Here is a 24,805-nt window from a genome sequence, read left to right as displayed (position 1 = left end):
TACAAACAAGCAAGATATTTGATTCTCACAGACCTGTAACTTCTTTAAAAGGCTCCTCTGTCCTCCACTCCTTACCTGTATTAATGGCATCTGTTTGAACTAGTTATTAGTATAAAAGACACCCGTCCACAGCCTCAACACTGTAAACTCCACTATGGCCAAGACCAAAGAGCTGTCAAAGGACACCAGAAACAAAATTGTAGACCTGCACCAGGCTGGGAAGACTGAATCTTCAATAGGTAAGCAGCTTGGTGTGAATAAATCAACTGGGGACAACTATTATTAAAAAATGGAAGACATACAAGGCCACTGATAATCTACCTCGATCTTGGGGCTCCACGCAAGATCTTACATTGTGGTGTCAAAATGATCACAAGAACTGTGAGCCAAAATCCCAGAACCACACGGGGGACCTAGTGAATGACCTGCAGAGAGCTGGGACCAAAGTAACAAAGGGAGAATGTCATATGGTCAGATGAAACCAAAATAAAGCTTTTTGGTAAAAGCTTAACTTGTCGTGTTTGGAGGAAAAAGAATGCAGAGTTGCATTCAAAGAACACCATACCCACTGTGAAGCATAGGTATAGGGGTGGAAACTTCATGCTTTGTGGCTGTTTTTCTGCAAAGGAACCAGGACGACTGATCCATGTAAAGGAAAGAATGAATGAATGGGGTCATGTAACGTGAGATTTTGAAAGAAAACCTCCTTCCATCAGCAATTAGGGCATTGAAGATGAAACATGGCTGGGTCTTTCAGCATAAAGCCTGGTTTATACTCGACGAGTCTGCTAGTTTGCTTGAGTGCATGCGCGAATGTGACGTCATCGCGGAGTTTGCGGAGGTTTGCTTTGGGTGCGCGCGACATAATTTCAGCCAGCGGTACGCATGGTTTTTTTGAGACTCAAGCGAACAGTTTGCACAGTGCAGCATTTGATTTAAGTTGAAAATGAACCATTTTGAAGAGATTTTGTCTGAAACAGGAATCTATAAAAACTATAATTGAGGAACAAATTATTTCTTTGATAAATTTCGATAATATCGGTTTACAATATACTGATGGATGTTTTTTCTAGGCTTTACTGGTGACAATGATCAGGAATGTTGGACCATTATTGCCTTTTTAGCATATCAGTAGAAGACAGAAACTAGCCAGTAATGTGCCAATTGTGAAGCGGGCTAAATCTAAAAAACATTTGTTTTTTTTAGTAAGTAGTTTAGCAAGTGATGCATCAAACTTTCATTTAAAATAAAAATTTACAATAAAAATAAATGGTTTAAAAATTTTTAATGATATTACTGAATAGACATAGTTCCGCAAACTTCCTACTTCTCTGTTTATTCATGTGATTTTACTGTCAGTTTCTTTTGATCGCCCCCTGTCATTTTAAAGAATACCACAATGGCGAACGCGGCAAGTATTAAAGCCTTGTCTGTTTCGCAAAGTGCGCGCACAGTCAGTGGAGGTGCACGATGCGGCGCCAGGCGAAAAAATAAATCCAGCTTAACAATGATCCTAAACACATCACCCGGGCTATAAAAGAGTGGCTTCGTAAAAAGCATTTCAACGTCGTGGAGTGGCCTAGTCAGTCTTCAGATCTCAACCCCATAGAAAATCTTTAGAGGAAATTGAAAGTCTGTGTTGTCCAAAACATCACTGCGCTAGAGATCTGCATAGAGGAATTCAATTCAATTCAATTCAGCTTTATTTGTATAGCGCTTTTACAATGTAGATTGTGTCAAAGCAGCTTCACATAAATGGTCATAGTAACTGGAACAGTGTGGTTCAGTAACTGGAACAGTGTAGTTCAGTTTTTAGTGTTTAAGTTCAGTTCAGTTTAGCTCAGTTCAGTGTGATTTAATCATTACTGAGAGTTCAAACACTGAAGAGCAAATTCATCGATGCGTAGCTCTACCAATCCTGAACCATGCGAGGCAGTGGCGACAGCGGAGAGGGAAAAAAAGCTTCACCTGATGGGAGTGAAGAAAAAAAACCTAGAGAGAACCAGACTCAGTTGGGCACGACCATTTTAATTTCTCCGATGGCCAAAAGTCTTGTGCAGAACTTCATACGCCGTGGTTTAGGCTGGAAGATGGCCTCAGCGAAGACTCGTCTGTCCCTGGAGCGTTGCTGGAATCAGACTCATGTTCTCCACTCCCCACGACCATCAGCGCAGCAGCAGCTCAGGATATGGCCTGGTCCCGGATATGGAATCCTTGGGATCATCACGTCGCTGGTCTTGGATCCAATCAGTGACTCCGCATAATCTGAGGACCTCGGGATGAGTATCCCCAGGTGAAAATAGAGAATAAAGAAAATAATTAGCGTAGCTGCTGTTCATAGTGTATATAAGCAAGATGTAGAAGCCAGTGTGGAACCCGCTAGGTGATGCATTGAGTGTATGCTTTACTAAACAGATAGGTCTTTAATCTAGTTTTGAACTGGGAGAGTGTGTCTGAGCCTCGGACGTTATCAGGAAGGCTATTCCAGAGTGTAGGAGCCATGAAAGAGAAGGCTTGACCTCCTTTACTTGATTTTGCTATTCTAGGTACTACCAGAAGCCCTGAATTTTGAGATCTTAAAGAGCGAGTTGGTTTGTAGCGAGACAGAAGGTTGGTTAGATAAACAGGAGCTAGATTATTTAGAGCTTTATAGGTGAGAAGTAATATTTTAAATTCAATACGAAACTTAACAGGCAGCCAGTGTAAGGAATGGGACAAAATACCTAGAACAGTGTGTGAAAACCTTGTGAAGACTTACAGAAAATGTTTGATCTCTTTTATTGCCTACAAAGGGTATATTACAAAGTATTTAGATAAAATTTTGTTATTGACCAAATACTTATTTTCCACCATAATTTCCAAATAAGTTCATTAAAAATCCTACAATGTCATTTTCAGATTTTTACTTTTTTGCCCCACTCTATCTATCTATCTATCTATCTATCTATCTATCTATCTATCTGTCTGTCTGTCTGTCTGTCTGTCCGTCCGTCCGTCCGTCCGTCCGTCCGTCCGTCCGTCCGTCCGTCCGTCCGTCCGTCCGTCCGTCCGTCCGTCCGTCTGTTTGTCTGGCTCTTCTTTGGTAATTGTGAACACCTTATTTTCCTTTTTTTAAATAGTTCAATGGTTTTCTTCAATTTTCCATAATTTTTCTGCATACCTGTTGGAATCTTTATGTCAGACAGTTTCTTTCTATTTCATTATGAAGTCCTTGGGCAGAATCCAGTAGGAAACAGACCTCAAGCTGCACATCAGAAGACTGCCTGCATGGTATGAAGGTCACACTGTCTCAGGATGAGCGGTTAAAAGTACCATTAGTGGTACTTCTTACAGCAGGGGTCCACTGAGTATAGATCCAACGACTTATTCCATTCTTTCTGTTTCTTGAGAGTCTAGGTAAGTGGACAAAAACACATTACAAACACACAATCCAACTCTGACCTGAGGTCAGAAACAATCTAAATAATACGGAGAGCACCTTAGTTTTGCTGCCTGCTGATTAACAATATAAACACCTTGGATGCATCTCATTTGTGGAGATTAGCACAGTAATTAAGGCAATTTGGAACAGAAAATTGAACTTTGTTTGTTCCATCTGAGGTGCTATAACTGTATGCCAATTTACTAAGAGAGCTTTAATTCCGTAGCACAGAAGATTGGTGGTGTATTACTTTTAAAGGGCAATGTGCAGAGCTATATTTGTGCTTTATTTGAGAAATTGATGTTGATTGAAGTATGAAAAGCAACCGGTGTGTTTCTTGCTGTTACATGTGCATTTTAATGTTCTTATGATTTTGTTTTGGTTAGCTTGACGTCATCATCACATCCCTAATTTTAGAGCGTGGTTGGTATGTTGTTGCTTGGTTACCAAGTCGTACACTCAAGCTTCCTGTCGCCTGAAGAAACTTGAGGCGTCGGGAGAAAAACACGGAGGCACACGCAGAGACACAAAGGTAACGTGGAGCAAAAGAAAGCACTCAGCGTCTGACAATCTCAATAAACAAAAGACAGACAGTGCTTTTAAAGACTGTCATTCTTATTGAAATCATCGGGCTGCCCTTGTCTCTGTCATTCTCATCTCTCGCACTCTTTCTTCCTTTCGCTCCCAAACTGCTTTTTAATTACTGTCTTCAAGCATGTAAAAGCCCATAAATGCTCAATACAAACAGAGGCCTGTGTAATTAAATGGCTGATTAGTCGTATCTAAGGGAAACCACGAGGCAGGGGCTCAATTCAGCTGCCACAAGTTATCAAACCCAACTCGCATATGCACTTACAAACACACACCCACACTAATGCTCACATTAATATGGGCACAGACGCCTTTCCATCTTTCGCATGCAGGCAAACATATTTCATATTCACTGGCTTTTGCAAAGTAATTGGTGAAATGTGTGAGCGAAGAAAGAGAAAGGCACAGAATGAAACAGAATACAGAGGTTTTAGCGTTTTTCTCTGTCAGGCGGGCAGCAGCTTCGCCCGTTTTGTCTGCTTTGCGGCAGGATAATTACAGTCATCATGCCTCCATCTCTCTGTGGAAAGGATGCAGGGAAAAATAGCAATTATATAACAGCTTTAGAGAGGGTCATCGGACTACAACCCTAAGAGACAATTTTGCTGTAAAAAGTAACCGCAGAAGCCAGTTCATTATGTGTCAGGGGTTGCACGTGTGCGGTGAAAGCCCTGCATTGTGTGTGTGTGTGGGAGGAAACGAGTTTTCCTCAAGTGACCCCTTTATTTGTCCTTTAATGTTATTGTGATTATTTTAGTTTTTTCTGTTATGTGTTTGAGCTATGCATTTCTGAATCTTTATATATAATGTTTTTTTTTCTTTTTTGCCTAATGTACCTTGGCTGAATCTCTTCCCTTGTTCTTCTTGCATGGAGACATTTTGTGCACCTGCTTCATCAGAGATCAGAAGCGTAAAAAGGCCCAGTGATTTCCAGTCAAGCAAGCTCTTGATTGCAGGCTGATTTGTGTCACTCTTTTGCACTTTCAGGCATTTAGCAAGATGTCAGAGAACACTTCACAGTTTTTTTTCAGTAGCTTTGGTACATTTCTCAGATCAGAATTAAAATTTGGCAAAACAGTAAGTACGTTTCTTAAAACAACGCAGGGCAACTGGGGGAGGGGGGATACGTTATCCTCACTTTTAGACACAGACCATTTAGAAACAGCTGAATAATACAGTTTTTCCAGTGGCTTTGGTGCATTTCTCACAACATTATTTACATTTGCACAACAGTTAATGCATTTCTCAAAACAATCAGTACAAACTGCAGAACCTAGTTGATAACCTGCAAAAGCATGTCGCTTGCTCAAAATGGATAGCTCATTCCTCAAAAGCAAGTATTCATGTCAATCAAAGTGTCAGTGTCATCAAGATGAAAAGTCCTGACACCATTGTTTATGAACACTTCTTGAAAATGCTCAAGACAGCACTATATACTATTTAAACAGCCGTTTGAAAACTACAGTAAAGTTAGACATCACTGCATTTAGTGAGGTATCTGAGTACAAGACACTGAATATGTATGTTTTACATTTTTACTGCTTATGCTGTTTGCAGTTCTAATTTATTCACAAAGGAATACACCCTTATTACAGTTTTTCTCAATCGCTGTGGTGCGTTTCTCACAACACCAGTGCAACTGAACAAATTATATTATATTTTAAGAAATATTTAAAATATTTTGGTACAGTAGCTTTTGAAGTGGAGGGTCCTTTTCAGAAATGCTAACTGACCCAGTCGAAGCTCGATCCAGAGACCTTCTCTCTGTGAGGCGACAGCGATACCTACTGCATAATATAATTTATTCATGCATACATTTTCTTTTTGGGTTAGTCCCTTTATTAATCTAGGTTCGCCACAGCGGAATGAACTGCCAACTTATCCAGCATATGTTTTACACAGCGGATGCCCTTCCAGCCACAACCCATCAATGGGAAAATAATATAATTATATTCAATAATTATAAATAATAATTATATATTAAATATTATTATATATATATATAATAATACTATAATCAGAATTAGCTGGAATGTCTTAAGCTTTGATTGCAGTGTACAATCATTGTAGCTTTGTTTCAGCAATCTTATGCAACATTTTTTTCAAATGAAAGTTTTTGGCCTAGTTGTTATAGTGAAATAAGAGATTGAAACCGCTGTGTAAAGTCTACTGCAGTACATCCTTAAGATTTTCAATTAAGTTAAGTCTTCGGTGGTGGAGTAATCATGTCTGACAATGGTTCTTCATGCTCCCACATTTTGAGCCCAGTAAATCTTATAGCATTGTCATCCTGGAATATGGCCATATACTGTAGGTCTTCCAACGGGGTTGTATAAGAAATGACAGATTTAAACTACATCAGTTATGATTTAAAGTAATTAATGCCAAAGATATAACATGCCAGACACATAAACGCTGCAATACTGATCCAGCTCTAAATGCTTAAGCATTTGCCTATTTAAATGCAAACTTTTATTATTATTCATTTAATTTTTTAATCCACAATTTAAATCATCACGTAAAATGTGCGCTTTAATATACCTTTCTCAATTGATCCAATCTATTCGCCAAATAAAATAAAAAACTGACTGACTTTTGGGTGCATCTCATCTAATTACCTCTTCATCAGACATCTTGGGTTCAGTAGCAGTAATTACTCTCAGTTCTTTTAGTCCAAGTTTCAGATCAGTGTGAGTCATTTAAATCAGGTTAAATAAATTATATGCCTGCAGGCGCACTCCTTTAGCTGCCAGACCTGACCTGTGATCAGGTGGAAATGATGAGGACAGAGGTAGGAGTGATCTGTCCATCTCTCGCTCTATATTAAGCCCGTGTGACCACATTGGGCAGAAACATGCTGAGTTTATGTGACTGTCTTCTTGCTATCTAAGTAGTTTCAGACTTGATTTTAAACACACACACACACACACACACACACACACACACACACACACACACACACACACACACACAAACACACACATTGACACATTTTAGCATATGAGCCTCCTAGTTCACAAGGGTGAGAAGCAGGTATATAGTAATCCTTATAGGTTGTGTTTGTGTTGTGTCTCTGTCTCTTGGTGACTTTGTTTGCTTTGTTGTCATTTGATATACAGTAAAACATATCTTTAAATTAGACCAATAGCTTATAAGTGACAAGACATTCTGTACTATTTACAATGTGACTATTCACTTTATCAGGTTTGTTCTGATTTTTTGGTGCTGGAAACATTCCCTTAAGATTTTTAATAATATTGTCATGACAGCATCAAACACAGTTGCCGCAGATTTGTCTGTTTATCCTTGATGTGAATCGCATGTTCCTACAAGGTTATTCATAGATTGAGGAGGAGGCCATTTAGGAATGAACTCTTTGACATGTTTAAGAAACTGTTGGAGATATGTAGGTTTTGAGATGTGGACATAAAGTGATAAACATGGCCAACAACAGTACTTGGGTAGCTTAAACAACACTGACTTGGTACAAAGAGGCTCTAACAGTGGCAAGAAAAAATGCCCAGTGGAATTAAATCATCATCAATATAAGCTGAACGACTTAAACACTGCAGGGTAAATCCATCCTTTCATGTTGTTTATGGCATGTTCTAACTCTATTGTTCTTAGGGCATACTCACACTACTATGCTATCCGAACCGTGCCCAGGCCTGTTTCCCGGATCGTTTGAGAAGTGTGAGTGCTCTGTATCGGGCTCAGGCACGGTTCACTTGGCCTGCCCTGGCCCGGTTGGAAGAGGTGTGCCAGAGTGTGGTTCACTTGGGCTTTGGGCTGAGTGCAAAACGCGCCTGAGCCCAAAACTGAAGAAGAAACGTGACTTTTAAGGGACTGTTTTATATGGATTTATTAATCATTCCAACTGTTTAATGAACACAAACTGTCATAGTTTATTAAAGACACAAACCCCTCACTGCACGACAGCTGCACCTTCAGCAAATCTCCTAATTCCTGCAGCACGAGGACTTTATGATTGTTTATGAGTGTCAGCAGTGGTTGATCTGTTAGGCGAAATATTTGACTGCGTATCACCGTATCCCAAACGACTAAAACGATATAACTGAAGAAATCTCCATTGTGCCGAGAGAGAAATCGCTTACTGAACAGTGCATCATCGATGACATAAGTGTGCCCAGCCCCGAATGTAATGTGAGTGCGGGCCGTCGGGGGAGATGGGAGGGGGGACAAGCATGCTTTAGGCCCGGTTCAAGTCAACTGTATATAGTGTGAGTATAGTGTGAGTACGCCCTTAATTTCTCTCAAAGAACTGCTGCTCACTGGCAAATCTTTTTGGACAATTCTTTGTAAAGATAGTTGTGCTCGTGCCTTTTTCTCAAATTCTTGGACCAAACCATCTGACATCAGTAACCATTCTTTTTCCACATTCTAATGCTCGGTTTGAGGTTCAGCAGATAATTTTGACCATTTCTGCATATGCCCTAAGGTCTGCGTTCACATTGTTTTTCTTAAAATGATTAAGTAATCTGTGCAAGTTAATCCACTGAAGTTTTAGTTTGTTTTGGTAATCTTCAATCAAAGCCTGACCATGTCCTGGAGTGGCTGCCCTTCTCTTGATGTGAATTTGAGGGCTTCCATAGCAACTGTATACCAATATTTTTAACCCCGCCCCTCTCACCGTTAATTTGCTATGAGGGGATGATGCACAAAAGAAAGCCCTGCCTTGTAATCAATATTCTGTTTCAGTTGGAAGTACATCAATATGCTGAAATTTCACATTCGCGTGGACTTCAAAGGATTAGTTCACACAAAAATAATACTCTATTTTCATTACTCACCCTCATGCCTTTCCAATCCCCTGAGACCTTCATTCATCTTTAGAACACAAGTTAAAATATTTCAAAAGAAATCTGAGAGCTCTGACCCTAATAGACAGAAATGGTCCAGAATCGTTCAAAGTCCAAATGTGCTACTGTAATTATATGTAGCACAAAACAATTTTGTGCACCTTAAAAAAATGTAAAAATGACTTGTTCATATTTTAATTCAGGCAATACGATGCTTACATGCTTCGCTGCTGACTCTAATGGCATTACATTGTACGGCATATAATAAGTGCAAACCCTGTAGAGGAAGAGCTTGAAATATCACAAGGGTAAGTTATTAATAACAGAATTTTTGTTTTTAGGTGTTAGTGAGGCCAGCAGGAGGCGCTCAGCCAGCCAGTGAGTCCTAATGCCCCAGTAAAGTGAAGGGGACACTATACTGTCAGTGAGCGCCGTCTATCAGATGAGACAATAAACTGAGGTCCTGACTCTCTGTGGTCATTAAAAATCCCATGGCACTTCTTGTAAAGAGTTGGAGTGTAAAGGCCAAAGTCCCTATATCGGGCCTTACCCATCATGGCCTCCCAATCATTCCCATCCACAGAATTGGCTCTTTCACTGTCTCTCCACTCCACCAATAGCTGGTGTGTGGTAAGTGCACTGGCGTTGTTGTCCTGTGGCTGCCTTCGCATCATCCTAGTGGATGCTGCACACTGGTGGTGGTGTGGAGAGACCTGCATCATCATTGTGAAGCGCTTTGGGTGTATGGCCATACAAGATAACTGCGCTATATAAATACACATTACAACAACTGAATACTTTGAATTTCTCTCATATGATTGGCTGAGTAGATATTGAAAGTAGCAAGCAGTTGAACAGTAATTAAAAGCAGCAAGCAGTTGAACAGTAATTATTGAGTGGATTCAGTGGCTGAACAGGAATTGTAACTGCAGCCTTTTAGTAAACAGTATAACCTTTTAGTACATTTCTGTTAAGTCTTCTAGTTTAGTAAGTCACCTCTAGAATTCACTGATTGTAGCTGTAATGTTATTTAATCGACAGGATGACTGACTGCTGTCAGATGTGATCACACTGCTGGAAAACAATCTGCGGGAGAAAACACACAATCCTGTGCACTCACTAGCCCCTTTCACACAGTGATACCGGAAAATATCCGGAAAATTTACGGAACCACTTTACCGGTATGTTCAAAAAAGCGCTGTTCACACAGGCGAGGACGTTACGGAAATTTTCCGGAAAAGAGCATTCACACATCCATTCCAAAATACCGGTAAATTCTGACATCATTCACCACAAATGAGCTTTAAACGGCTGCGCTTGTATTTGTAAACATTTGACTAAATTACAAACTCTTTTGATGATCAATATTGTAAACAACTTTCACAGGATCATATTCGCATGTCGAGATGTTCATAATATGTGCGTGTGCTGCCGCTCACAGGCTGTTTCATGGGCACACGCAAAGCTTGAAGGTAAACAAACAACGGCTTATCATAAGCATCTTATCGATGATTATTTGCACAGTTGGCATTAAGGAGAACATATAAACGTGATCTGACTAACTTCTAGCAGCTAAATGCGTCTGGAAAAATATTCAAAGGTTTTTATTCTCACCAACCGCGCGGACGTAAATGCGTCTGACTGTTGTGATTGGCTAAAGCAGAAGTCTTACGTCAGCACGTTCTAGACGTGCACGCGCTTATTCCGGAAATATTCCTTCTGCGTTCACACAGCGCAGCATTCCGGCAAATTGCCGGTAATGTTACAACTTCTCTTTCCGGAAAATAGCCAGAACGAATTTACCGGTATTTTCAAAAAGGACCTGTTCACACATACAACCTTTCCGGAAAATTGCCGGTAATTTTCCGGAAAGGTCTGTATGTGTGAAAGGGGCTATTGTCTACGATTTTGGTGTATTTTAGTGCATTTCTGGTTTATTATAATAAATGTATTTTTGTAGATTATTCATGCATATATATATATATATATATATATATATATATATATATATATATATATATATATATATATATATATATATGATATATTTGGACTCCTCATGTCAGGTTTGCCCTGGGAAATAGTGTAATGTTTAATTCAATTTTCTGAGATATTAATGATACCAAAGAAACCACATTTCCCTCTAAACACCCACATGGATTTTTTCATGCCAGTGAACATTTCTCTGGCATATATTTAAGTCTGTACACACACACACACACTGACTCACTGATAGACATGCACACACACACACACACACACGTACACCCCATACACCTGTTTGTCTGTGTGTTTCCACTACTCCCATACAGCAAGCTTTAATGTGATGTGTTCTCACCATCCGATCAAAAAAAGTCACTTTTTGCAAGTGTGTAGGAGGTCCTTTGAGGAGATAGTGATAAACTCTTTTCTAAGTTAATTAGCAGTCTCGAAAGACCAGATCAGAGAAGCGGACTCCTGACAGAACTGTGGATCTGCCAGCATGAATCAAAAGACTTTAAAGAACAAACATGACTAGATTGGTGAAACTGGACAGAAATAGTTGTTCTGATTTTATCGTACAATAGAGGGGGATTTCATATCTCTTGCTCGCTCACGCTTCACCTTTCCTAACAATTATGTCACCTTGAGTGAGGCGGAAGACCTGTGTGGGCGTCTTGCGTCAGGAATCGGATATCTATCCATAATAAAAAAAATTGCCTCTAATCGTTTCATTAAATGTGTTCATGGTGAAAGCCAGTAATTGATTGGGGGGTGGTGAGTAAGCCTTGCCTAAAATGGCCTGGAAGACGACAGCACACCACAGACTCTTGCAAATCAATGTGGAGGTTGACACGATGTTTAAAAGCAGAACGTACGGACGTCTCCTCCTGCTGTGCACGGGACCATCTGACACCTCTGGGGTGATGATTACATTTTTGATAATAGTTATGAGATGCTTTTAGGTGATACTCATGAAATGGTATATGGGAAATGAATATCCCTATTACAATTAACAATGGAATCAAAAGGTCAAAACATCTGACAGCATCTGAAAATTGCTTATTTTCTATTAGTATTAGATTTTGAATAAGGTGGTTGTTTTATGATTAACTGCAAAATCTACTTTATTGTATTTGCATGTATTTGTTTCTAACATCCCAGCCATATGCTTCATTAACAAAACAGGCTTAAACTATATAAGTAAACTATTCTCCAAACAGCTGGAAAAAACTACAACTTTTAAAACTAATTAAATGGATAGTTCACCCAAACATTTAAATTCTGTCATCCTTTACTCACCCTTAAAAAAGGTAAGTCCCCATATATTTCATCTTAATATATTTTATCTTAATTTGGATGTTCTCTATCTGATGTCGATATTTCCATTAGGTGTGCAGAATTGGAACCAACTGACTCACTGCAGGTACAACATCACCTGAACCCCGAGCAGAAGTCAGAACTACTGTCACAGTGAATCACAGGCTTTACTGAACTCAGATAAATTATTTAACACTGTGACACTGTATGTGAACTTAGTTCAGCCCACAGTTCAGAAAGAGAAAGAAAGGAACTATTCTCTAAAAATATGCCAGGGAAAAACTGTTAACACAGAACATTTACTTAAAGACTCAGAATTAAAATGACATGCTTAAAATTTCTCTTTTTTTTCTTCTCTCTCTCTCTCTCTCTCTCTCTCTCATTTACATTTGTGTGATTAGGCTGCTGCAAATTAACTTTAGCAAACAAAATATGGAGTATACCGCCCCCTTGAGGTCCATAGGAAAACAAAAAAGGCAATATTAAAAGGAGAACTCACTCGACAATATTACAACTCTCAAAATTGACTCACCCTCTACTTCTTTCAAACCTGTTGTTTTTCCCCTTCAGTTGAGCACAAAATAAGATGTTTTGAAGAATGTTGCAAACCGCTAGCAGTTGACATCCATGGTCATTTCTTTCTATGGATGTCAGTCTGATTAGATTTTTCTTCAAAATATGTTTGTTTGGGAATGTCCAGAAACATTCACCTCACTTTTACCTTCTGTGTGGATGAATCTTCTCAGAAGACATTTCTTTGTGCCTTTGCGTTTTTTATCAGTGAACTGGAAGTGTCTAAAACTGATGCTTTGGATGAATTAATAGCTACAGACTTCATCATGGTTGAGCTGCTGTTAGTCTGCCGCATGTTCTGATGTCATTATAAGGACCAATAGTAAGTTTTCCTCCTTAAATGTTTGTGTTAGAACGTTCTGAATGAAGAGAGCTGTCCTGTTAAAATGCCTGCTTGTACTCTTATGTCACCAGACTCTCAGTCTTTGTCTTTTGTGATACTAATTTGCTGTCATTGTAAGAGCGGATGTCTAGCCTCCTCGTGAATTAACAAAAGCTCAGAGAGGGTGTCCCAGCATCGGCCGCTGTCTCCCGGGGAAACAGCCCGGGTAAACAAGAGAGAATCTCCGCGCAACCGGCGGCGGTGGCGGCAGCAGCGCTCGTGTTGTGATTGCTGGGAAAATTGGCGCGCGCAACACTTTTATCCTCCTCAGAACAAGACGGTGAGGTTTGCTAAAAATATTAATTCAGAACTTTGTTAATTGACCAAAATATAGAAATGCACTTCACCCTGGCTTAGCTAATAAATGGTAATATTTGATTTACGAGCTAAGGACTGAGAGATGGATAGAAAAGGAAACGTGCGGCGCGCCACTTCGGCTGGCTACCGTTTACCGGACAGACCAAACGGTCCTCTCGCCTCTCAGTCCTCAGTCTCAGTGTTCAGGCATTCAGCGGGCAGGACAAGAAACGGTGAGACACCGGCGCAAAACGAGGACAGTCGAGATCCTGTAAAGCAGGACCAGGTTTGGAGAGAGTTTGTGCGCGCGGAGCGATCCGGCGTGAAGGAATGGTAAGAATGCGAATATTACTCTCTTTCGTAGAAATATAATGCATTTACCGGTTTGTTACTCGCTTTCCCTGAAGTACCGTAGCTAATCTTTTCTTTCAACCTCTTAAATGTGCCATTGTTTGACCCGTTATTTGATACGGGATAGATTGTGGTTGACCAGGCGCCCCCTGGACGGTGTGTGTTACGCTTACTCATCTCCTGTTCTTAACCAACTGTATATACAGCCGGGCTTACTGTACACAAAACCACTGTCAAATGATAAAACCACAACAGTTTTGCTTCTTAATAATTGATGTCATAGTGTCGCTTGGTGATATGAAAATATCATGTTGTAAAACGCTAAATGCCGTTTAATCACAGGGAGAAGAACTGGAGTTTCCTGATGAACTTTGACCAGCTGGTAAGAAACCCCTGACTCTTTAGCAATCACTCAACTCTGTTGCTGACAGATTTTCTTCTCTATATAGAATAAAAAAAATGATTACATCTATAATTAATACATATATAAAAGATGAATTTCAAAATATCATTAAAATGTTATATCAGGACTGCCAATTGATTAAACTTGTTGTGAAAGTAAGCATATACAGTTTATATTATTTAATGTTTCTTTGCATAATTTGCAATATCCAGCTAAATAAAAAATGGTTTATTGAAGCAACAGCTTGAAGGACATCCACAAACCTTTTTTCAAACTACATCTTGGTGACTCTCTGAAAAAGGACTTTTTTTTAGACTCAAAGGAGATGATAACCAGAGTCCATCTATTAATACATTTATATGTGCAACTGAAAAAAAAACTATTACAGGACAATACTTTTCTAAATGAAAAGCGTACAGTTCATGTACAGTGTAATAGCAAAGAGCATGTTAACATTTTAGATAATCAAAAAGCATTATTTTGAATATACCATTTTAAAAAAAGCTGTAATTAGGAACCAAGCACCAAAGGTGTGTAACCACCTATTGAAATCTTTGGCATTCCTATTATTATTCTGCTGAGATTAAATGGCAGCCCATAGAAAAGTTTGCAGGAAAGTTGTGTCATTTGGCACACTAGTAGAGGACGATTTAAAAATTTACCACAATGAATTTGTAATCTCTAACTCAAACTCTCTAATGCCACCAATTGTCCAAATGTGCAAATTTTATGCTAATAGTACTAAATATGTATGCTAATAGTAATAACTTTAGAACCATAAAATTCTGAACTCTGAATCATTGACTCATGTCAATTCAAATGATGATGCCCAATTTTCACCAAAATCAACTCAGATCATCTGCGGGGCAAAGAGTTATGGTTTTCAAGTTGATTAATCAAACTATTGTCAAATAATGCACAATTGAATTTGTCAACAACAACAAAAAAAATCACGAAATCATAGTTTTATATGCTTATTGCTAAATGATCTGAGGTTTTTCCTGCACAGTTTTGGCGCAGCGCCACCTTGTGGTCATAAGATATGAAAAAGGCTCTTTTCGCTTATATCTCATAAATGCTTTGGCCAAAATACAAAATTAACATAATTACATTGACATAAAAGACATTTTGGTAATCTGCCATTTTGATTGTTGTCTAAAAAGGCTTAATTTTGCGATCACATGGACATATTTTTATAGTTTAACTCATTGTCATGTGGTCTTCATCCATTCCTTGGATATTTTTGAGAACATTGTTACCAAATCAGCCAAATTTCCTGTAGTCATTTTAATGTGGTTTGAAAAACTACTTTCTGAACACTTTATCTGATATTCACAACATTTGACTAGGTGATAGGTGTAACTGTTTTTGTTTACTGCACCATCAAATGCGCTGGCATGATGCCAAATTACACCTGATCTCTACAACACCTATAAAGATATTGACAGCATATTATACCAGTTTAAAGGCTGATTTATACTTCTGCGTCAAGCGCATGCACATGCTCTGGCGCAGCCTACTTGTGGTTGCAAATCCCTCGCCATGGTCTTCGGCGATGCTGACATGCACCTCTCAAAAAATTTAACTACACGACGCAACGACACATAGCGCAAGCTAGCAAGATGGCTTGGTAGCGCTGATGAGTGTGGGCAGAGGTGAGAGCTGCGTGAGCCCGATGGAGCTCTAGATGGAAACTGTTGTTTTGTGTTTACCTTATGATTAAAGTTGCTGCATGTCCACCGATTCCCGTCTCAAAATGAGTGCGTTTCAGCTACTTGTACATTAAGGTAGCGTTCAGAAAAAAACAAAACACCAGTGAAGAAACTCGACACAGTGGAACATAAAAACCCACTGCCTGCTCGTGTTTTGGAAGTGTTATTGCAAAGCAACACAAACAGCATGCAGAAGAATAAATGCACAGCTATGCATATTGCATGCACCGTGGGTCACACCGATCACTCAACGCAGAAGTATAAACTAGGCTTATTTGTGACCTCAAACTGACCACACCACCTAAATGTGGTAACAGTGCCGTCTATGGGTTAAGAGTTATAATAAATAAATAAGTAGCTAATAACATTTGACTGCATAGACTTATTGCAATTAAACTTGAATTATTACTTGGTTTATGCTGATAAAATAGACACCAATTAGACGCTAAACTTGAGGTGCGTCAGTGTCATCTTACACTGAGTACATCACATCAAATTGGTAACATCAGCACCTATTGGTCAAAAGTTATAAAGCAAGGAATTTGTATATCTATTCATTGTTTTCAAGATGTTCTGATATTTTGAGTACAATAAAATTCAAATGTATTCAGAAACTCATTTTTTACGTGGTCTGATGCTCCTTGGCTAGCTTGATGCTGGCGTCTGGGCTGCTTTGCTCATTCTGCATTTGTACTGCTTGATCCCTTAATTGCTGCTTGCAGCTATATTTGACTTTGTCTTCATTATTCAGTGTTTTATTGTTGTAAAAACATGTCTGCATGTTGTTTTTGTCCATGTTACTCTCACAGGGTCACCCGCGTACAGAAACTCCTCTCCCCAACTCTGTGTCTTTATATTCAGACCGACTCCCAAACACCAGTAACCAAATGTTCGGCAGCAGCTTGTACACTGAACTTGGGAATGAACTGGTGCGGCTGGACAATCTGCTAATTCTGACATCCAACCACCGCAAGGCCAAAAGAAATCCAGAGATGCAACCCTGCTGAGGTTTACCAGGCACAAGATGTCTTCAAATTCTCTCTGGTGTATTAGACAGAGATTCTTCCCTTCTCTAGAGATTTTCCCTTGGGTCGTTCTTTTTCTCTCGCCTCTATCTGTTTAAGCTCAATAGTGTTCAGCAGGTTTTTCTGGAAGTATTTATTTTTCTCTTGACAACCCAAATCCTAGCTGCCAATATGTGTATGCATGTGTGTGTTTGCTGTAAGCTTGGCAGTGTGTTGACAGCTTGTGATTTTTTTATTAGATTTTATGTTAACATTAATTTGCATCTTTCAGTGTACTGTATAATGCTGGTGAAGGCAATCAAGATGATCCTGTTAAATGAATAGATTATTTGCTTATTACTTTTTTTGTGGATGAACACAGGTGCTTAGTATATAAATGCAAATAGTTTCAATATCAGTCTCAAACGTTTAGGTTAGAACTTATTTTTCTGTATTTGTGCATCGAAGGAGTTACACTCTTAAAAATATGAGGTTCAAAATATTCATATCAGCATCTAAAGAACCTTTTGTGCAATAGAAAGGTTCTACACTTTAAAAAAAAAGCTTTCATTCGTCCAATTAAAACAAATTCACGGTTATGGTTCACATCTAATTTTAACACTCGACCCAATGAAAAATAAATAATTTGCCTTACACAATATTTTCTTTCTCCATGAGAACAATTTTATACAACCTGGTACAAATCATATTTGGCTTGTTGAATAAAATCAAATTAAATTCTCTTTTTATTCTAAACAAGAAGATACAGCTTTAATCAAAACAACAATTCCCATAAAATGTTTATTCATCCAGTTAAAGAAGTCTAGGGTAATTTCCTAGTTCACATTTAATTTTGCTCACTTGAGCCAATGAAAAATTAATCAGTCGCCTTAATATTTTTTTAAGTCCATATAATTACAAAGCATATTGAGTTTCTGTTTAATTTGCATGCACTGGCCTGTAACCTTTAAATGTTACATTGGTCAAAACAAATATTTCTTAGTTGAGCTCTTGATCAAAAACTTTTATATTTAACTGTTTTGAACCTAAACTGAAATGAAAGATACATTTTTAATTGGATGATGTACTGCTTGAATTTTCTTTTCAGTGTATATAGAACCATCAATGTCAATAAAGTCCCATTATTTTTAAGAGTGTGCTTTAGGTTGCAAGATTGAAAGCCTATACACTAGATGATTAATTCTTTACAGTGAAGTTTACAAATAGTCCTAGCCAACATACATTTTACCCATAGAACATTAGGATTGGAAACAATATTTTGCCAAGACCTACATTTACATATTTATAATTATGCCAAATTTTATTCCAATAAAGTTTTCTTCTCTTAAACAGTTCTTTCTCTCAAACGTCTTTTTTGGATGCTGGTGCATGATTGCAGTCAGAGATGTTGCTGCTCCAAACTGTTTGAACTTTTATTTTCATTTATTTTCTGAGTAATTTAATGTGTAATTGTTAAGTATAAGTAATTGAAGTTAATTTAATGATGGTTAGAATAGATTTTGATTTGCTCATATATGAGATCAAATACATTTTAGGTAATATTAGTACAGCCTGAGTATTCCACACTTGTCTCTGTATAGATAAAAAGCACCCTCTGGTGGGGAAAATACCCTCTTTAAAGGGATAGTTCACTAAAATATTTTATAATATAAAATTACTCACTATTTCCTTCAAGTGGTTCCAAACGTTTATTAATTTCTTGTGTTGTGTTGAACACAAAATAAAATACTGGTGAAAGCTGAAAACAGGAAACCATTGATTTTCATATTTATTTCTCCCGCTAAGGTGAACCTCTAACAGCATCAACAAGTGGACATTCACTTTTAATGTATTTAAAGTTGCAACAACAAGAGGTCGCTGTTTCACATTTTCATTGGGAAGTTCAAAATGTGAATCTATGTTCATTCTGATGGAAGGAAGACTAAATTTTATGAATCAACACACAGGTTACGCCATAATGGAGGCTTTCTATTTTAAAAACAATAAACAAGCACATCATTTTATTAACTTTACCGTTTAGTCCACAAGAGTATGCTACGAATACTACATATAGGCCTACTACAAACGTATCGAAATTTATGTTCAAAAATGATTAAATACGTACACTACTCTGCACTACAGCACCATGATTCACTGTGGTATTTTCCACATCCTGTTTAATCAAGTCTCATTTCGTACTCAAGACAGCTCAGTTCAGTAAACTGCTGTTTATTTGATAACAATATTATCTTTATTCCTCTGTTTATAAGTTATGAGTGAAACATTAGGAGCGGATGAACTGTCTTGTGATTCTTCAGTGATATGTGGTGGGTGTGAGAAACATTGATCCACAGAGGATATTTGCATTCTCCCGTGAGCCGCCGCTCGTGGGCGACAGAGAGAAGTGAAGCTTCATGGGTAAAGTCTGCTGTTGTCGACTGTAGTGGTGGATTCAGCCGATCGGTTCTTTTGAACAGCTCGTTTTAAGGAATCGTCTACTTAAGTGATTCCGGTAGTAGCTCACATCATAACGCAATTGCGACAGTACATTTACTTCGTTATTTTAGTATGGCGTAATTATTTGGACATCAATAAAAAATTGTACATTTTATAAAGTTTGAAGTCACTGAAAAAACTTTGGGAAGGTTTTTCTACCAAAGCCATTTCTTTTGTTATCTAGATATTCTGGATAACATGCACATTTCATTTTATGGTGTGTTTGAAGTAAAATATGTCTGTTCATTTATGTGTGAGTCTTGTAATTTTATATGAGACAGGTTATATACACAAGGTGTAAAACTGCATATTGTAAGGGTTTTTAAACTGTATTGTTAAAAAATCTAATTAAAAGTATATACTTTGAGTGTTTATTTTATTATTAATGCAATGTGTTCCCATTCATTTGAATTCAAGAATCAAGCTATTTTTGTGAGCCTAATAAACCGACTCTTTGAAAGATCCGAATTAAAAGAATGACTCGCTCACGGATCGGACATCGCTAGTTGATGTCAGAGAAAGGAACTCGAGGCTCGAGCAACCTGCAGGAACACCGAGGAACCGATCCGCGGGACTGGCGGGACTAATCCACGAGCAACATGGGGAGACTCTTCAGAAAAGCGCACGCGAGTTACTTAAACTAATTAACTTGATCGTAAATTAATAATAACACAGATAAAAAAACAACTGGTTCCGTATGACGTCGCGTTGAGAGTGTGTTGCGGGAATGCGTTGGAGTTTGTGGACTGCAGCAGATGCTCGACTCTGAACAACAGCAGCGTTGTTTATGAACTGAAGATTTGAAGTCAGGCTCAGCCAGTCCGGAGAGCCCGGGAGAGGGGGAGAGGAGACGAGGGGAGGGAGGAGAGAGGCGGGGAGGAGAGGAGAGGGGCGCCCAGAAAACGCCCTGCTGCTGAATCCTCTCAAAATTAAAACTTTATCGCGCCATTGACGGTACGCTCGCATGAAACGATGGGAAGTTTTATCCAGCACACTTGTTTAAAGTAACCACTTCATAGATTGTTTTGTGAGGGGAAGTTGGAGAACTTCAATTGTTCCCATTGGATTATTTTTTTCGCTTTATTCTGGACAAGTCCGGGGTACTTTTTTTGGAGGGCGGCGAGTCGGAGGCTGTCTAGGCCCGCTGCTGCTCGACAACTTGAAAGAAGATCTCGTATCTTTAATGTAAACCAGAAAAGTTGAGCAGATCGTCCTTCGTTGCTCAGACTGGCGCCAGGACGAGACAAAAATGTCGCTAGGAGCGGAGAGAAGGATGGAAAACCGGCTGAGACAACTGGAAGCCATGATCAAAGACCCGCGGTCTGCGATCAACTTGGAAAGTTTGCTGGTAAGTTCACCGTCCTTTTTCATGAATATTTAATGCGCCTCGAAGATCCGTTGCCTAGTGACACGAGGAAATAAATAGCTCGCGAGCAGCCTAACCGCGATGTTGCATTGCAGAAATGAACGTAACTCTGAGGAAGCTTCTGTAAGCAGCACGTTGATCATGTCTCTTTTAGTATGCTCGCTTTTTCTGCAAAAACATCACCCCACTTCCTACTTCACTGGTCAGTAACTTGTGGATAACCTCAAGTCCCTAACCACCGAGTATTAAACTATTCGCATGCACACTTGCCATATTTGAATAGTTCTGCTGCGTCAAGTTGTGAGTTCATCTGTTGCCTCGCTCCAAATATAGTAATATTGTTGGCCTGCAACATGACAATTTCGTAATTCCCCCTTCCTGCTGTTGATGGGCTGTTTGGTTCTGGAAGTAGACTGTGCTGTTAGCTGGCCTGCAGGTGAAGGGATTGTGAGAGCACGAGAATTCCCAGATTAATACAAGATTGTACACCTAATATGATTTATTTCTCCTAATTTGTTGACTAGTAGATTCAAGTTCAGTGCCCTCAGTTTTGTGATTGTTTGTGACACATGTTCATCTCGACTGAAAGTTTAACAGTTAGTGCCAAGTGATTATATCTGCACAGTGAGCTTGTCGATCGGTTTATTTTTGACCTATCTATAGCCAAAAAATGTTGGCAAGAGTTAGCTGAATCTGATAATCCCCTTTTGGTGCTCCATCAAATAGTTTGGTGTTTGTAAAAACACACCATAAATGAAGATTAATCTATAAGGTTTATTTTAGAGGTATACTTAAAGGCAAACAGTCAATGAATATTTATGTAGTATTGCTTATAGATTTTTGACATTGATTTTGAAAATTCAACTGACATCACTTAAATTAATGACACGTAAAACATGCAACAGAAAATATCAACATTTTAAACTATAAAAGGATTGCACAGTATTATTGAAAATGTTGTTTAAATAAATACCATACTGTGCAGAAGAGACGTTTTAACTGTCACCCCACTTTGAGTTGACACCTTAAAGCGTTTTCTGAATATTATATATAGTATGTCAAAATAAAGTAAGGTTTAGACTAAAGCTGCACAAAATTGGAAAAATCTGACATTGCAGATCATTTTTATTGCGATGTAAATACAGTTTCGGCAGATGACTTAAATAGCTCTATTTGGAATAAATCCATTAACTTTTATTAATATACTATTAATAAATACTATAAAATAAATACTACAAGAATAGATCAATAAGATAGAGCAAAGATAAAAGGGAAATAGATAATCAGCTATTCAGGTACAGTAATATTCAATATGATACGATATTATTATATTTTGCCCCTGATAATGATAAATCACCATATCAGCGATATATCACAAGAAGACCATCCACAATATATCATGATATTTGTAAGTGAAGAGTGAGAAATGGATGAAAAATATACGGTGTATTTCTGTTATTAACAGCACATATAATTCTTAGAATTGTGACATTGATATATGTTGGATCCGCCATTATGAGACGCGCCACCTCATGCATATCGCTATTATGTCCTGTCCGTATTATTGAATAATCAAATGTAATGTAAAATGTAAACACTGTACATTCTTCATTGCTGATCAGCTATAATAATCTCAATTGCGAATGCACACATTGCAATATCGATGCTGAAAGGATATATATTGTGTGCAGCCCTAGTTTACTATTAGCCTAGTCCTACTTTAGCCCTAGTTTACTATAATACTAGTTACTATTTTTTTTTTTTTGGAAAGTTTTATGCCATGGAAAACATTTAATCTGTGAGACAACGATAGTTAAGGCTGTGGAAACCACTTACCATTTTTGGAAATATTTTAGAGATCTACTAAACTTTGACAAAACACATCTATATCTGTAAATAAAAACCATAGTTTTGCCCATTCATTATGAATTGTGTAAAAAAAAACACATCTTATTGACTTTAAATATTTAGTGTTAGTGTCAGTTCACAAATTGGACTGAAAATGTGTACTATTGAGAAAACCGCTACAAACACAATGACAAACACTCAGAAGCCATTGGTTGAACAGTTAGTCATACCCAGTCAGAGTTATTATTTTGAGCCTCTTGTAATTTGAGTGTAGGGCTGTGCAGATAAACTATATTTTATCGAATCGTGATAAAATCTATCAATTACAAGCTCTGGACTTTTTTTTTTTACTCTATATTGATCTAAGAGCCAATCACACAGCAGATGCAATGGGAATCTAAAAGTGTGTTGATAGAGCTGTATAAAAAATTTTTGGCCACCAAAAATTTATCGGCCGAAAATATGTCATGCCATATAATGGACTCTCTAATTTTTGTGGCTTTAGTAATTGTTGGGGTACTCTTTTAAATCTGGAAGCAATAACAACTTATATTGAAATATATATCATTATCGTTCAATATGGAAAACATTTATTGAGATTGCATTTTTGCCATATCGCCCAGCATTATTTGAGAGCTCAACAATTTTCACTGTTGAGGTAAACCAATCTATCAGTGGTTTTATGGTAATATTACAAGCAATTTAGTATTTCCAAATGATCACATTAGCTTTAAGCATGCATGAAGTCTGACAGCATCAAGTGAGTGTGAAACTTACTGCTCATATGAAGTGAAGTGATTCATCTGAGGGAGCTATTTTGGTACTGAATGTTCCTGCATGTGAAAACTGTATTTAAAAAGGTAGTTCAGATCGGTGTCGGTGATTAAAGTAAATATGGTCCAATACCTAGCAGACACTTGATGAAGCATGATCTGACAAATTGTATCTGGGCCAGAGCTTGGTTTAAACTCTGAGCAGATACCTGAAGAGAGATATGGGTCATCATTTCTGAGAGAATCAGTGTATGTTTATCAAAGAAGTGTGTGTGTGTGTGTTTTGTCCATGTTCATTCTGAGTGTGTTGGTGACAGAGTTTCTCCACAGCTGAAGAATGTGTGTGTTTCCTGAGGAGGAGATGAGCAGAGAAGTGGGAAGCAGTGAGTGGGAGTGAACAGGCCTCACTCTCTTTCTGTCTTTCTCTCTGCCATTTATAGCTCAAGTCCCTCTCTGGTTTAGCTCAGGGCATGCAGCAGATAGCTCTGTGTGAGTGTTTAGCTGTAGCAAGAAGCTTCTAGAAAGCATCACACAAATGTTTCCTTTTTTGTAGCGCAGTAAATGAGCTTACTTACTTCCAATAAGAGGTTTAGAAACACTGCTTTTGCACAAAATACAACTTTTTTTCTCTTTAGCTAGTTTTAGCCTATCATGAGCTCTTTAACTTGTCATTAAATCTAGCTCAAGCTTATTACTCTGTTATCCAGCGTAATGCAGTTGATTTTAGGCTTTTTAAATCAAGCATTTCAGCCTGAGATTATACTCAGTTTGGCCAACGTGTGTGTATTTGGCAGAGTTTCATAGTGAATTTACTAAGAATCTTTCCAAATTTTTCCTTTGCATATTTACAGAGTAATTTTAGTGGGGGAAAATATCGATACAGCATAGTATCTTCATTTTTTTTCTACGGCAATATTGTATAGCTGCACGGATGCCCATATTGATGCATCACCAAAATTTTATTTTACTATTTGGTTGAATAATAAAATCAGATTTTTTTTTTTTGCAGTTCATTCCAGTACATGATTATTATGAATTTTTGGGTGAGCAGGGCCACCTTCAGTAAGATATTAAAATAAAAATTGTGGCATTGTGGAAAGATGCATACATCATTTATGAAAGGTTTTCATTAAAGTGTTGATCAGTTTTTCTGTTTGACAATCCCATTCTACAAAAATGTGAGAAAAGTTTGAAATAGATGTTGCCAAAATTATACTTTGTGGACCTGACTTGAAGTTAAGAATGGTTAAATATGGCAATATGTCACAGAATACTGTGGTATAAAGTTACAATACTATTGTAAAGTGACAGAAGTATCGTGATCATATTCTATAATGGGGACTCTGGTGATTCACACCTATACATTTTAGCTTGTTTTTTTTAAATATCAGAATTTCTTATTGTCCCATAATGACCCTGACTTCAGGCCCATGATATAGCTCCCAAAACATGATGCATTATGTCCTTT

General features: G+C 38.1%; 2 protein-coding genes and 1 long non-coding RNA gene across 10 annotated transcripts in view; 2 read left to right on the top strand and 1 right to left on the bottom strand.

The window, feature by feature from the left end:
* Positions 1–1,685: 1,685 nt before the first annotated feature.
* Positions 1,686–13,533, bottom strand: LOC141377030 (uncharacterized). The gene is made up of 3 exons (XR_012388819.1): positions 12,854–13,533; positions 12,665–12,773; positions 1,686–3,392 (listed from the first exon to the last, which is right to left on the bottom strand). It is a non-coding gene; the product is annotated as an uncharacterized lncRNA (long non-coding RNA).
* Positions 13,256–18,204, top strand: cimip5 (ciliary microtubule inner protein 5). 3 transcript variants are annotated; one of them, NM_001327779.1, is made up of 4 exons: positions 13,256–13,367; positions 13,479–13,717; positions 14,078–14,117; positions 16,660–18,204. In NM_001327779.1, the coding sequence occupies exons 2-4, from the start codon at positions 13,488–13,490 to the stop codon at positions 16,855–16,857; spliced, it is 468 nt and encodes a 155-aa protein (NP_001314708.1). In that variant the 5' UTR covers positions 13,256–13,367; positions 13,479–13,487; the 3' UTR covers positions 16,858–18,204. The 3 variants fall into 3 exon arrangements, with proteins under 3 accessions (NP_001314708.1, NP_001314710.1, NP_001314709.1); NM_001327781.1 differs by having other exon boundaries at positions 13,474–13,717; NM_001327780.1 differs by having other exon boundaries at positions 13,256–13,372; positions 13,474–13,717.
* A 1,692-nt stretch (positions 18,205–19,896) lies between these two features.
* Positions 19,897–24,805, top strand: part of rock2a (rho-associated, coiled-coil containing protein kinase 2a) — an 84,429-nt gene continuing 79,520 nt past the window's right edge. For 5 of the 6 annotated variants that reach the window (XR_012388428.1, XM_073919311.1, XM_073919313.1 and 2 more), the window contains exon 1: positions 19,897–20,698. Coding sequence is in view for 3 of the 6 variants with exons in the window: in XM_073919311.1 (XP_073775412.1) it covers positions 20,600–20,698 (99 nt within the window). In the remaining 3 variants the exon portion in view is untranslated. The remainder of the gene's footprint in view (positions 20,699–24,805) is intronic. The other variant, NM_174863.3, reaches the window with a different exon arrangement.

This window comes from Danio rerio, chromosome 13 (genome assembly GCF_049306965.1).
Source record: "Danio rerio strain Tuebingen ecotype United States chromosome 13, GRCz12tu, whole genome shotgun sequence".
Taxonomy (NCBI): domain Eukaryota; kingdom Metazoa; phylum Chordata; class Actinopteri; order Cypriniformes; family Danionidae; genus Danio; species Danio rerio.
This window is presented reverse-complemented; position numbering and strand designations above follow the sequence as displayed.

Bases quoted from the DNA above. Each gene is read 5' to 3' on its own strand.
- cimip5 (NM_001327779.1), top strand. From the start codon at position 13,488: ATGGATAGAAAAGGAAACGTGCGGCGCGCCACTTCGGCTGGCTACCGT. The intron at 13,718-14,077 runs GTAAGAATGCGA...GTTTAATCACAG, and splicing joins CGATCCGGCGTGAAGGAATG to GGAGAAGAACTGGAGTTTCC. The intron at 14,118-16,659 runs GTAAGAAACCCC...TTACTCTCACAG, and splicing joins TGATGAACTTTGACCAGCTG to GGTCACCCGCGTACAGAAAC.